At 40.3% G+C, this 12,724-nt stretch overlaps 1 protein-coding gene and 1 non-coding gene across 5 annotated transcripts; both read right to left on the bottom strand.

Moving 5' to 3' along the window:
- Positions 1 to 1,278: 1,278 nt before the first annotated feature.
- On the bottom strand, positions 1,279 to 7,668 carry SLC25A3 (solute carrier family 25 member 3). Of its 4 annotated transcripts, none has more exons than XM_028121656.1 (8): positions 7,588 to 7,668; positions 7,167 to 7,327; positions 5,517 to 5,638; positions 3,651 to 3,830; positions 3,097 to 3,278; positions 2,282 to 2,454; positions 1,709 to 1,819; positions 1,279 to 1,618 (listed from the first exon to the last, which is right to left on the bottom strand). In XM_028121656.1, exons 2-8 carry the CDS (start codon positions 7,321 to 7,323, stop codon positions 1,458 to 1,460), a joined length of 1,086 nt encoding a protein of 361 aa, XP_027977457.1. In that variant the 5' UTR covers positions 7,324 to 7,327; positions 7,588 to 7,668; the 3' UTR covers positions 1,279 to 1,457. The 4 variants fall into 4 exon arrangements, with proteins under 4 accessions (XP_027977457.1, XP_027977456.1, XP_027977458.1 ...); XM_028121655.2 differs by having other exon boundaries at positions 7,557 to 7,656; XM_028121657.1 differs by having other exon boundaries at positions 7,532 to 7,611.
- Positions 2,527 to 2,774, bottom strand: LOC114223009 (small nucleolar RNA SNORA53). The gene has a single exon (XR_003612039.1). It is a non-coding gene; the product is annotated as a small nucleolar RNA SNORA53 (small nucleolar RNA).
- Positions 7,669 to 12,724: the final 5,056 nt, after the last annotated feature.

Here is a 12,724-nt window from a genome sequence, read left to right as displayed (position 1 = left end):
GTAACTGAGACCCAGAGCCAAGATCCAGCAGAGATGCTCCTGAATTCCTGACCTGAGATTATGTCTCAAGCCATTAGATCTGTTGATTTGTTACACAGCAATGCTAATGCACACTGGTGATGCCAGTTACCACAGCCATCACTTATGTGGGCTCATACCTTTTTAAGTGTGGCCTAATTGCACCCACAACCCTTCCTTTCTCTCTGCAATACACATTGTAATCTTAAGACCAAGTGATGATAGAAATTATCATGCAACTAAATGATTCCTCAATTTAGTTCACCGGCCTTACAACATGGGTTTGTTTCATTTCTCTCCCTTAAGACTCCTCAAAGATTTTTTTCCCTAAGGCCCCATCTATATACTTTATACAGGGACTGCCAACCCAATCCAGATACTTGAAGACCTCAAGGTAAAATGTAATCAGATTTGAAAAATAATTATATTACAGATTGGGCTTTCATACTTCTTAACCAAACATAAGAGAAAACTGAACAGTAGCTTACTTTCTAGGTGATTTTATGCTACGTTTTTTGTTAATTTAGAAAGTCAGATTTGTTTGAAGATAATTGTTACCTAAAGTAGTTTTAGCTATCAAATGCTTTGGTTGTTTTAAAAACTATCATTCTAGGGGCGCCTGGCTGGCTCAGTCAGTAGAGTATGTGACTCTTGATCTTGGGGTTAAATTCGAGTGCCCCATTGGTTGTAGATTACATAAAAAAAAATCTTTAAATAAATAAAATAACTAATAACCATCATTCTAACAATCAGCCTAATTTAGATTACTTTCTTCAATTTAATTTTTAAAGTTTAAGTAATCTCTACACCCAACATAGGGCTCCAACAGATAACCCTGAGATCAAGAGTTGCACATTCCTCCAACTGAGCCAGCCAGGCACCCCTAGATCTTCTTTTACAAATGAGGATTAGCAAACTCATTAGGATTTTTAAAAGTACAGTACATGTTGCAAAAATTTGATTATATGCTGAAATTTACTTGTCAAAATACAACCACAAATACTTATCCATATTTCAATTTAACTACAGCTAAGTCAAGTTTTTGAAAATTCAGGCGTACTTCCTTTATTTTTAGGAGCATAGGAACTCTTGTGTGACAAAACTTGAAACATGACAATTTATGAGTGGGGATCAAGTACTGAACCAACAGTGATTAGTTTGCATTTTTTCCTTGAGGTTTTAACTTACACTTAATTCCTTCCAATTTAGGGTTACATCTTTAAAAACTGTTTTAAAAATAACCACCAAATCACAGACAAATCATGAATAGTTGGGTTTATTTCAACAGTGGGTTTGAAACCCTCGCCTTAGGCAAGAGACTACAGTAATTATACCAGGAATAGACAATTTCCTACACTGTCAAATATATAAAAGTTCCTCTTGCACTTTTCTCAACACTGATCAACAAGCAGATTCAGTCCACATTTGCTTTGATCATTCTACTGAGTTAACCCAAGCTTCTTCTTCAGAGACTCTGGCATTTCAGGTGGAGGAGGGCGAGGGAGCCTGAAGTAGACCTTCACAGAGTCATAGATGAACCACTGTAGTGCAGTCAGAGTGCCAATCATGATGATACGGGCAAAGAGTCCCTTCCATACACCTGGTTGAAATACGAAACATGAATGAAAAATGAAATAATACCCAAGTGTTACTTTTTGTTTGGGTGGGTGGGTGGAGGGGAGAATTCTACCTTTAAATCCAAGTCTCTGAAGAACTTGAGAAGCACTGCTACCTTTCTCCTTATTCAACACAGATACCACGGAATCAGCAGGGTGAGAAACAATTGCACAGAAGACTCCAGCTGAAAAAAGTCAAGATAAATAATCCAACATGGGATTAATTAAAAAAAATTCACATCACAACCAACAACCTTTTCCTAATTTTTAGTTCTTAAAAAATCAGATTTAGAGACTAACAAAGTTATACAGCACTCTACCCTATGGAAAACAGAACAATCCTTCAAGTTTTTATATTCACATTTTAATCAACTTTCCTTTGTGTAAAAATGTATTCTTGAAAAACTAGACCAAAAAAATAAATGGCACAGCAGTTGAAATCAATATATTCCCCAAACTTAATCAAGACATGAAAATAATTCTTTCAGAAACTCATCAATAAGTATTTATGAATCCTAAAAAGGCCCAGAAAATGCTATGGGAAGATAAAGCTTCTTTGGAATATTTTTTTTCCTCACAAAAAGAGGCCAATAATGGAAATAATTACTTGTCCTTAATTTCACCAACATGTTGTAAGTAACTCATACCTATGTAACCTGCCACAAATGTTACAACCAGTTGCTCTGCCTTTGAACATTCACTTCGGGGCTTAGGAACCACAAACTTGTACAATGCTTCAACAGTACGTTCAAAGCAGGCAAATTTCATCATGGTGTAGGGTATCTGTCTCATCCAGAGAGGGGCAACTCCCTTGTAGAATCTAGGGAAACCAGGAGACTTATTTTACTCAGTTGTATTTATTCCTCTAGCAGAGATTTTCATCAGTAACAGAAGTGTCCGCACACCAGCCAAGTCCTGATAGCAAAATATGGCAGCACAATTGCATGTCATTTCTATCAGAACCTAAGACTAACATGCAGGTGTATTTATCTCACATGCCAATGACTCAAGCACCTTTGACTATACAACCAAAAAAGTTGCTGGATGTTTCTCTGACTGGAACTACAAGAAACAAGATGTTTACAAGTAGAACTCAGTTCAAGATTGGCATCCACAAAGGTGGATCTAAGGAAGCATGTTGTAGCCAGACTATATGCAAATTCTTAGCTGTGAACAAGAATGACAAGAATTCTAACAAGTCTTTCCCAAAAGTTAACAATTAATGTCAAATATCAAGGTATATGCAGATTGATAAATGTTCTTACTTTAGAAAAAAATCTTTAATTCAGGGCTTAAGCCATGAGTCAACTGATCCCTGCCCCTGGAGTTTATGTTCTGTATAAAAGGTAAATAGACATTAACATAATAGCTTAAAAAAAAGTCTGGTAGGTTTAATGCTAACAAATGCAGTTCATTTAATTGAATATTTTTATACTGTAACTCTAGACAAATGTTCACTTACGCTTTTAAGCCTTCTTCCTTATACATTTTGGGAGCTGCATCCCTCAAAGTGTTGGCATAACCTGGTTGGGTTTGAATTCGAACCTTAGCAGCTTCCATAGGAGCCAGGGCAATGTCAGCAAAGAATTCAGCACTGGCAGAAGCAGCCAAATACAGTGATGTGCGCCAGAGATAGGCATTCTCCTAATTGAAAAACATAAGAAGGGAATGTGTACCGCTATTGCATTGGCTGTTTTCAATTTCAATTAAGGAACAGTTTTAGGAAACAGTTACCTTTCAGACAACCTAACAATGTTTCTTTATATGGTCCACAAATAACACACATGAGACTGAATGTATATCCTCTCCCATAACCTTATCAACCACAGTACAGGGTGAATTATTTTTTTGAACATCTAGGTGTCAAGTATAGTTGGCCCTTGAACTAGAGAGAGGAATCCCAGATCCCTTCTCTTTAAAAAACTCAAAATCCAGCTTACTTGGAAAGCAGCACAGTATAGTAATACAGACAAAAAAAAAAGATCCTTTTTGGTCTTAAAAGTTAAAACTACATACCTCCCCAAGCATGTTGCTATACAAGACTTTGAAAACTTCATAAAAGCCAAACTTGCAGAGCCCCTGCATAGAGTAGCCAATGAAAGTTGGAGCCCATCCTTTAGCCAAACCACGAACACCATCCTCTTTAAGTGTAACTGAGAATCCATTAAATATGCCCTTGTACTTCTGGGGGTCCACCTTTATTTAAAACAAGAAGAAAAAAATTAATTAAATGTACCAAAGAGCTATCATTTCTCATAAATATTTAATTTCACTGTTATTAGTTTTTCCCTTGGTTCTAAAACTTCCATCTAACTATACAAAAGGTGGGTAAACACAAATTCACTGCATATCAACTTAATATCTATAATCTTCGTAAATTTAACTTTATACATTAAGGTCTAGCTTTCTTTCAGTCAGACTTAAGGCTTGGAGGGTTAGTTAAGAGGGCAGAATTCCTAGAAAAATACATGATAAAATTGATTCAAAATTTTTCACCATCCAACTCTACCACTTTTATTTTTATTGTTTATTTTTTAAAGATTTTATTTATTTGACAGAGAGAGACACAGCGAGAGAGTGAACACAAGCAGGGGGAGTGGGAGGAGAAGCAGGCTTCCCGCTGAGCAGGGAGCCTCGTGCAGGGCTCAATCCAGGACCCTGGGACCATGACCTGAGCTGAAGGCAGACGCTTAACGACTGAGCCACCCAGGCGCCCTTCTACTACTTTATAAAAATTAGTTTTAAAGCTACTGCCTAAGTAAGAGGTAAGTCTATATCCGTGATATATGCAGCTACTGCCTAAATAAGAGGTAAGTCTGTATCCCTGATACACGATAGTCCATTAAAAAGAAGTTTGTATTATAAGGTTTTATGAACTTAAGGCAAATTAAATACAAGGTAAATCAACATAATGAGAATCTTTTAACTTAAATTCACTTCAGCATACGTTTTAGTGAAGATATATTCACATCCATTCTATTAACTAATGGGAAAAGAAAAACAATCTTAATTTCACTCTATCTGCCAGTACTACAAGGGCTGGTATACGTCACCTTCCTCTAGCTGCTAACATTTCACATTCCTCTCTCTTTTAGGTAAGTAGACTTCTAAACCTGTTTGGGACAAATAAATTTTTGACGTTTATTTTTCTTTCAATAATCCTAATTAAGATATTCTAATCATAAAAAACTGTTATGTAAATAAATATACAAGAAGCTATGCCCACGAAGTTTTAATACTAAAATAATGAAGAGTATTTTTTCTAATCTACATAATGCTCTGCCCTGATCTTATCAGTAAATAAGAGAAATGAAGTTACTTCAAAAATACACTAAGGAAGGGCCACCTGGGTGGCTCAGTTAAGCGTCTGCCTTCGGCTCAGGTCATCATCTCCAGGTCCTGGGATCGAGGCCCAGGTCAGGCTCTGTACTCAGTAAGGAGTCTCCTTGTCCCTCCCCCTGCTCACTCTCACTCTCTCTTAAATAAATAAAATCTTAAAAAAAAAAAAAAATACACTAAGGAGGATTACCTACTCTAATACGTAACTGCTTGTAAAGTGAGTATTTGGGAACATAAAGAACCAGTAGGCCTTGAAGAGGAATGCTAGTCAGAACTGAGCACAGCACCAAAGTAGCATTTATAGCCAGGGTTTGAGATCCAAAAATCTGCCTACAAGCTTATTTTTAAAAGAGGCATTTCTTCAATTTAAAACACTAATTAAAATAAAGATCATGAGTTAAGAAAACTTGGGTTTGGTTCCCTACAAAAGTTTCTAGCAGTTGTGATGTCTTCAAATTTTCTCGTTTGTGAAGTCCTTATAAAATTATTTGGAATTAAGTCACACATGAAAGATACATTCAGTGTTGCCATCTCAATACAAACCTGCATGCGGCATTTCACTAAATCCAGAGGAACGACAGCAGTGTGTGTCAGACCACAACTTAAGACCCCACCAAAGCCACACAGTGCATAAAACTTCATGGAGCCATATTCGCAACTGTACTCTGTAGTAAGACAAGACACACCATGCATTTTAATATAAAACTCATGTTACTGGTTATCAACTTACCTCTCAGATAATTAGGTTTCCACACAGCTTGTTAGTAGATGTCTATGTTGTACAACTTAGAAGCCATGCTTCAACAATATGCTTTTAATCCAACATGCAAAACAAACCTGCATTCTGCATTTAACCAGATCTAGAGGAACCAATGCTGTATGTGTTGTGCCACAGCTAATAATTCCTCCAAGTCCACAGAGGATAAAGAATCTGCCAGATCCATAGTCACAGCTATACTGCTCTGTTTGATTGAAAAAAAAAAAATTAAGTAAGTATTTCTTCAGAGATGACTAAGGCCATGGGAATGAAAGAGAACTGATTCCCTGTGAAATAGTGCTATCACAACTAAACAGCTTTGGCCACTGTGTACGATTAAGCTGAAAGATGATTTTCCACCCAGTGTTAAGTAACAAAACATTTACTGCCAAAATCAAAGAATCATTTAGATTATGAAGGTTCTGTGAGACACTAGTTCTTATTTTGCCATACTAAAAATAAAAGGTCTTTGACAACATTAATAGGTACTCGAATAAAAAAATCAAACTTCAATTATTTACTGCTGATAAAAACACACTTGAGAATACAAACCAAACTCAGGAAGAGCACTAGACTTAAGTAAAAACTTTCAAACTTCTAAGTGTGTCACTAATCAATACTATCCCCACTTACGGATTCATGTTAAGCATAAAATTAGATAAGGTCCTAAAGTCAAATACATTTACTACACAACAGTGTAGTGATTTTTTTTACCCACCAAAGACATAAAAGAAACACATAAATGATTCAAAAACTTTAGATTTTACAGGCACACAATGTTGATTACATTTGTTTCTCTGCCTATACACTCCACTGAGATTTAAAACATAACAATTAAGTTCAAGTTGAGTCTAACCGAAAAGATTCCTGAGAGAGAAGACTAAAGGGATCCTTACCAATTATTTATCTCCTTTTTATAGCTTATCTGGGGCTTCTGTCCCTTCCTTTACCAATTACATTAAAACAAGAAACCCAATTATCTCATACACCTCATGTCAATAAATATTAGACGTCGGGAATGCTTGAGAGGAAGGAGTATTTTTAAGAAAATTAAAGCCAGATCAAGTAACAGATAATACAGATAGAACTGCAGGTGGCCAGTGGCTAGGAAGGAGACTTTACCCAACACTTAAGTCTACTGACCAACCGGGCTCACGGCGGAGAAGATAAGGAGCTAGTCACGGCCTCTATACTCTCCCGAGGACGTGGAGGTCACAGAGGGAACTGTGCCTGGGCCCTTCCACGCCCTTGAGGGAGGGCCAAGGATCCCACACTCGGCCTAGGGCGAAAAGGGCTGACATCCTAGGGCAAGAACTAGGCGCCGTCCTGTGGTGCAGAAGGCCAGGAGCGTCCTCCTTCTCTGTCCTCCAGGCCACTAAGGCCGAGCGGACCACAAGGGCACAAAACGACCGTATCGGGGCAGGGTCTAAGCTCACCTTCCACAGAGGCTGCTGCCAGATTGCGGGAACGGTGGGGCGGGCCCGGGGGCCCCGCGGGGCTGCTGCGGAGGCCCGTGAGGCCATCGTGTGCCAGCTGCAGGTGGGGCGCGTTGAATGGGTTCGCCCGCGCCAGATGCGCCACGGACGAGAACATCTTTCTAAGGGAAGAGAGAGCAGCGGTCAAAGGAAAGGCAAGGGGCCCCTCAGGCGGCCAAAGTCACCGGCACCCTAGGACCCCGACACTGGCCTTCCTTCTTCCAGCCTCCGCGCCCTTGAAGAGGTCATGGCGGCCTCCTCCAAGGAGATCGACAAGTCCTACAGCCTAAGCAACTTCTCAGAGGGGCTCCGTTCCCCGCACCCACCGGTAGCAAGGGCCGGCACACTCACTTCCTAAGATGGCGAACACACAACCACTCACTCGAAAAGGCTGCGGCTCACAGAGGCCGAACGTCCTCCCGACCCTTAGATCTGTGCCCTTCGCGCGTCGTCGGCGTGACGCACATTACGTGTCACTGCAGCAGGCGGCACCCATTGGCGGAGAAGAGCGCCCAGGCCGTAGCGTCATCGCGTTCTCCTAGCAACCCTATCCCCGCCCCCGCCCGCCCCAGCCCTTCCGGCCCCGGCCTCTGCGCAGGAGGATTCGTTCTGCGCACGCGTGCATTCCGAGGCCGGGTTTTTGAGTGGTGTGAGATTGTGCTCGTGATCGCCCCTTATTGTCCCTTCACCTTCAAGCGTCTTTCTTCGACGTGCGGGCTTCAGTTTTTTTACGTTTAATTGAGTCCTAGTTAATAGTAGTCACTTAAACAAAAAGAGAAAAAAAACCCCCAAATGTGTGATGATACTCTATTTCGGTGTTGCAGTTAGAATGTTACTGCAGTATTTTGTGTTACAACGCCTGCCATTAAGGTACTTTTTCTTTTTTTAATTAAATTCCATCCATTGCCATTACACATAGACATGTTTGCATTTTCCGTTAGACTACAGGAGAGTATTTTAAAAGAAAATGTGCAGCAAGAACTCTTTAGACAAGACAGCTTGGGGGTTCATCACAATAGTTTATACGACATATTAAAACGTTCAGTAAATGCATTTTAAGACTACCTGGGGGTACATGGTTGAACTAGAGTGAAAGTGAATGGCAGCAGATTTTGTGTGTGTTCAGTAAATTTAGAAAAATCTTCATTAGATTCAGTTCAAGACAAAAGGGCCTCTTTTAATTGGGGAGAGTTTAGTAGGGGTCAAACCCCTATTACAATTCTGGCTCTGACATAGTCCTGGCTCTTGACAAAGTAACCTTGGGAATTCATTTGATCTCTATGAACCTGTTTCGTTTTTCTTTTTTATGAACCTGTTTCTTAAATGTCAAGATGGAAGCAAGGGGTGGCCCCATGGACTTGTACAGTTATATAGGGCCTGTGCTAGATTCAATGCTCTGTTGTCACCATTTTGGAATTCTTAATAATTTATGAACAAGAGGCCTTGTATTTTTCATTTTGCACTGAAATTACAAATTGCATAGCTGGTCCTGGATGGGAGTAACATCTATCTTGCAAAGTGTATGAGAACTCAATGAGACAATGTCTATATGTGGGAATTTTGGTCAAGCAGAGTTGGGGAGGGGGCCAGTGGTCAGTAAGTTACTAAGAAGTTAGGGTAATTCTTGCTAACTTGACCTAAAAGAATTCTTGCTGAAGACAGTCCAAGGTAATCAGATATTACTTGGGGAATGAGGAATTTGATAAGGTATTAAGGGTAATCAGATATCAAGCCTGGGTAGGGTGCCTGGCTGGCTCAGTTGAAGGAACATGTGACACTTGATTTCAGGGTTGTGAGTTCAGTCCCCATGTTGGGTGTGGAGATTACTAAAAGCATAACTAAATAAAACATATCAAGGGGCACATGGTGTCTCAGTCGGTTAAGTGTCTGCCTTAGGCTCAGGTCATGATCCCAGGGTTCTGGGATGAGCCCTGCATTGGGCTCCCCACTCAGTGGGGAGTCTGCTTCTCCTTCTCCCTCTGCCTCTACCCCCTGCTTGTGCACGCACTCTCTCTCTCTCTCTCTTTATCTCAAATTAATAAAAATAGATATCAAGGTAAGGAGGTTTTTTGTTAAGCTAAGTTGATAGAATTTGGTTTTTTTTCCACTTTATTATTATTTTTTTCATCATGATAAGTGTACAAGGCAACTCACTATCCCAGGAGAGGCCAATACAGATTTTACAGGTAAGGAGAGACTAAGTTCCTCAGGCAAGGGAGGAAAGGCAAAAGACGCTCAGCAGAATTTAGAAGTTCATGATTCCAGTCTCATCAATCTGCCCATAGGTTCCCATTCCCATGCCAATATTCAGGATCTCACTGCTGCTCAAAAACAAAAACAAAAATGAATTTTAACATGAGATCCTCAAGTTGGAAATTCAACTGCATTGTAAGTCAGGATTAGATTTTGGATTTGGTTTTTAGAAAGTACAGCCTTGCAGATATAGGAAGACAGTCACATAAGATTTCTTTTTCACATAAGATTTCTGATCCTTTATCTTGAACTGAACGTTCAAAGCCCTAAGCTCATCATTTCCTTTCCCCCAGTTATCCAACATAATTAGGATAAACCAACCAACTCCATTATACTCCTTATTTTTGTTTAAATGTTTTATGGAAGTATCCACGTGGTTACCCAAAGCCTTGCCTTCTTTAGGCACTTGATTACAGGTGTCCATAGGTGATGTTTTGAGAAACTGTTTTTTGCTAATGCATGCCATGGACAACCAGTGCCACCTTTGTCATTGACAACTGGTTGTCAGTGCCTTTAAATCCAATCAGATCAGATAACCCGGAACAAATTCATAGATCCCATTCTTAAGTTTTAGTTCTGGAATTACTTCCAGTACCATTGTCTGGATCAGAGTTTGACCAGAGAAGCATAGGCACTGTGAGTCATATAAATAAGAGGCTTATTTTGGGGACTAGGTCTTAAACAACTGTGGGAGCTGGAGAAGAGGTTGCCTGTGTCTGGGGTTGGACCTGAAATTTCTGTAAATCAATAGAGCTTAGAGTCAGTCAGGAAAGCTGGACCTGAAACGAGGATGAGCAGGGACAAAGCAGAATCCACAAAGACCTGCTGGATCCCATGAGGATAAACTAGACTGTGCAAATTGTGCCTCTATCTCTGACACCTACAATCTGAATAATGCAGTTACCCGCAGAAGCCATGCTGCAAGTGCTCTTAGGCGCCAAGGCGCTGCACATGCATCTGGTCCAGGACTCAGAGAAACTGAAGAGGGTCCTAGAGTTGCTGAAAGAGCTCCACATGTGGCCACTGCCCCACTCCCAGGTAAGCCAACAGATCAGCATCCATGTGCATGAGCTGCCCCAGTGCTTCACATCTCACACTGACCTTCAGACCATAAGAGTTTCACTTCTGCCTTTGAAATCTTGCACAAATTTCCCTTGTGGCCAGTCTTAACACAGAAGCATATCTGAGAGATAAAGAGAATCTGAGATGCTAGATGGAGATAGGACATTCAAGTGGAACTTTCCTACAGGCCCTTGTAAACCTAGAGCCAGAGGTCAAGGTAGCACTGATAGATTTGAGGATCATGCCTGTCATGGGGGAATCAAAGAACACCCTTAAATAATTCCTACTGCTCCCATCTAATAGAGAGATATAACAAATTATGCAAGTAAACTAAAACTCCTTTTCATATCTTCCTTGAGAAAAAAAGGGTAGCACCCTCTAGCATCTTAGTTACTGTCTTTTTTGATTAGAAATCATGTTTGTTTGTTTTCATGTCTCTGTAAAGACATTAGGGAGAAATTTGTCTTTTTCTATCTGAAATAAAATAAAATGGACTTCACCATGGGGCTGTAATTGCTATTCTGAAAAAAGTTTTAAAAGGTCAAACCATCCACATCGTTCTTGAAAGGGCATCCTAGGTGGAACCTAGAGTACCTTGACTGTAAGACTAGGGGCGATCCCTTTACTGAGGTGGACCCCAAGAGCATAAAGTGTACCCTAAGTGCACGCCAAGAGCTCTGGGAGCCAGGTTCAAACTCTTGAAGTCACGCATCTTTGTGCAGGGGGATGAAAACTGTCTAAGTTAGATCTGCATATTCAGGGATATTGTATTTTATAGGAAATAAAGGCAGGTGAGTACTTTTACCCAGTCTTTATCTCTTGATATTTTGAAATTTCCTTCTTTCTGCAATTAAATGTATAAAATATGGTTTGGCTCAGAGGAGAGGTATACCTAGATATGGCAGACCCTAAAATAGTTCACATAGAAGGTGCACACATAGATGGCAACTTTAGTCACTCCTTGGCTATAATCCACCACTTGGACACTTTTAAGTGAGGCCCAGTCATCACAAATTAGAAGTTCCCAAATATGGTTTCTCATCAAAGCACCTGGGGAGCTTTTTAGACACAGATATTCTCAGGCCTCAAAAGATTCTGCTTACTAAGTTTGATGAGGAGTCCTGGAATCTGCCATTTTTTAAAGATCCCTGGGTGATTCCTATAAACAGGTTTAGGAATCAATGATCTAAGGAATTCAAAGCACGAGCCCATAGAATGAGTCTGACACAAGTTTTTCTATCTGTAAAATGAGACAATATCCTGAATTGCCTGGTTTGCCATGGATGTGAAGGCTCACTTACTAGAACGGAATCCCGGCTGATCTGGTTTGCTTCCAGCTGACTTTCACATTGTTATCGCACCTGCAAGAGCAAGGTGCAAGCCTGTGGTGTGTGCCATCCGTACGCCATATAAAATGGGGCAACTGCTTAAGTATAAAGGGGGACCGGAGGGGCGCCTGTGTGGTTCAGATGGTTAAGCGTCTGCCTTCAGCTCAGGTCGTGATCCTGGGGTCCTGGGATTGAGACCTGGGGTCCTGGGATCGAGACCCGGGGTCCTGCGATCGAGCCCCGCATCAGGCTCCCTGCTTGGCGGGGTGCCTCCTTCTCTCTCTCCCTCTACCCCTCTCCCTGCTTGTGCTCTGTAAAATAAATAAATAAAATCTTTAAAAAGGGGGGTGGGGACGGGCATATCAGCTGCTCAAAGATGGACATAGCCACAGATTTGGTAACAATACAGGAAGTTTTAGGGAGAAATATATACACCCAAAAAACAGCAAATATGAGAAGTAATGAATATAAAATGAAGGGATTAGGCTTTGCTAAAAGGAGTAGAAATAGTTCCCTTCAGCCTTAGAGACGTAGGACAGAGTGTACCTAAGTTTCTGTTTATGCCCTGGGTCATTATGAACTGAAATGTATTGTAATTTGTTGTAATTCCAACCTCATGTCACTTATGATATTTTTGCTGTAGGTAACTAAGGAGCCTATTCACAAATGAATACCGTGCAATTGCAGTCAATCCTAAATGAAATTAAAATTTGCATACATAATGAAATTTCAGGGAAAATTCTTGAATTCTGCTATTATATCTCTAAACTTGGAAGGTAGTCATTTGGGAAGAAATAGCTTTAGGGAATCAGATGCATTCTTTAGAGAGCAGTAACTTCAAATGTTAGTAGGATTGCTGTACAATTACAATTAACC

The sequence above is a fragment of the Eumetopias jubatus genome, unplaced genomic scaffold (genome assembly GCF_037043125.1).
Source record: "Eumetopias jubatus isolate StellerSeaLion01/CBP00866 unplaced genomic scaffold, mEumJub1_p1.0 scaffold_8, whole genome shotgun sequence".
In the NCBI taxonomy this organism is placed as follows: Eukaryota; Metazoa; Chordata; class Mammalia; order Carnivora; family Otariidae; genus Eumetopias; species Eumetopias jubatus.
This window is presented reverse-complemented; position numbering and strand designations above follow the sequence as displayed.

Bases quoted from the DNA above. Each gene is read 5' to 3' on its own strand.
- SLC25A3 (XM_028121656.1), bottom strand. From the start codon at position 7,323: ATGTTCTCGTCCGTGGCGCATCTGGCGCGGGCGAACCCATTCAACGCG. The intron at 3,831-5,516 runs GTTTGTATTGAG...TTTTAAATAAAG, and splicing joins TAGTGAAATGCCGCATGCAG to GTGGACCCCCAGAAGTACAA. The intron at 3,279-3,650 runs GTATGTAGTTTT...TTTTTCAATTAG, and splicing joins ATAGCAACATGCTTGGGGAG to GAGAATGCCTATCTCTGGCG.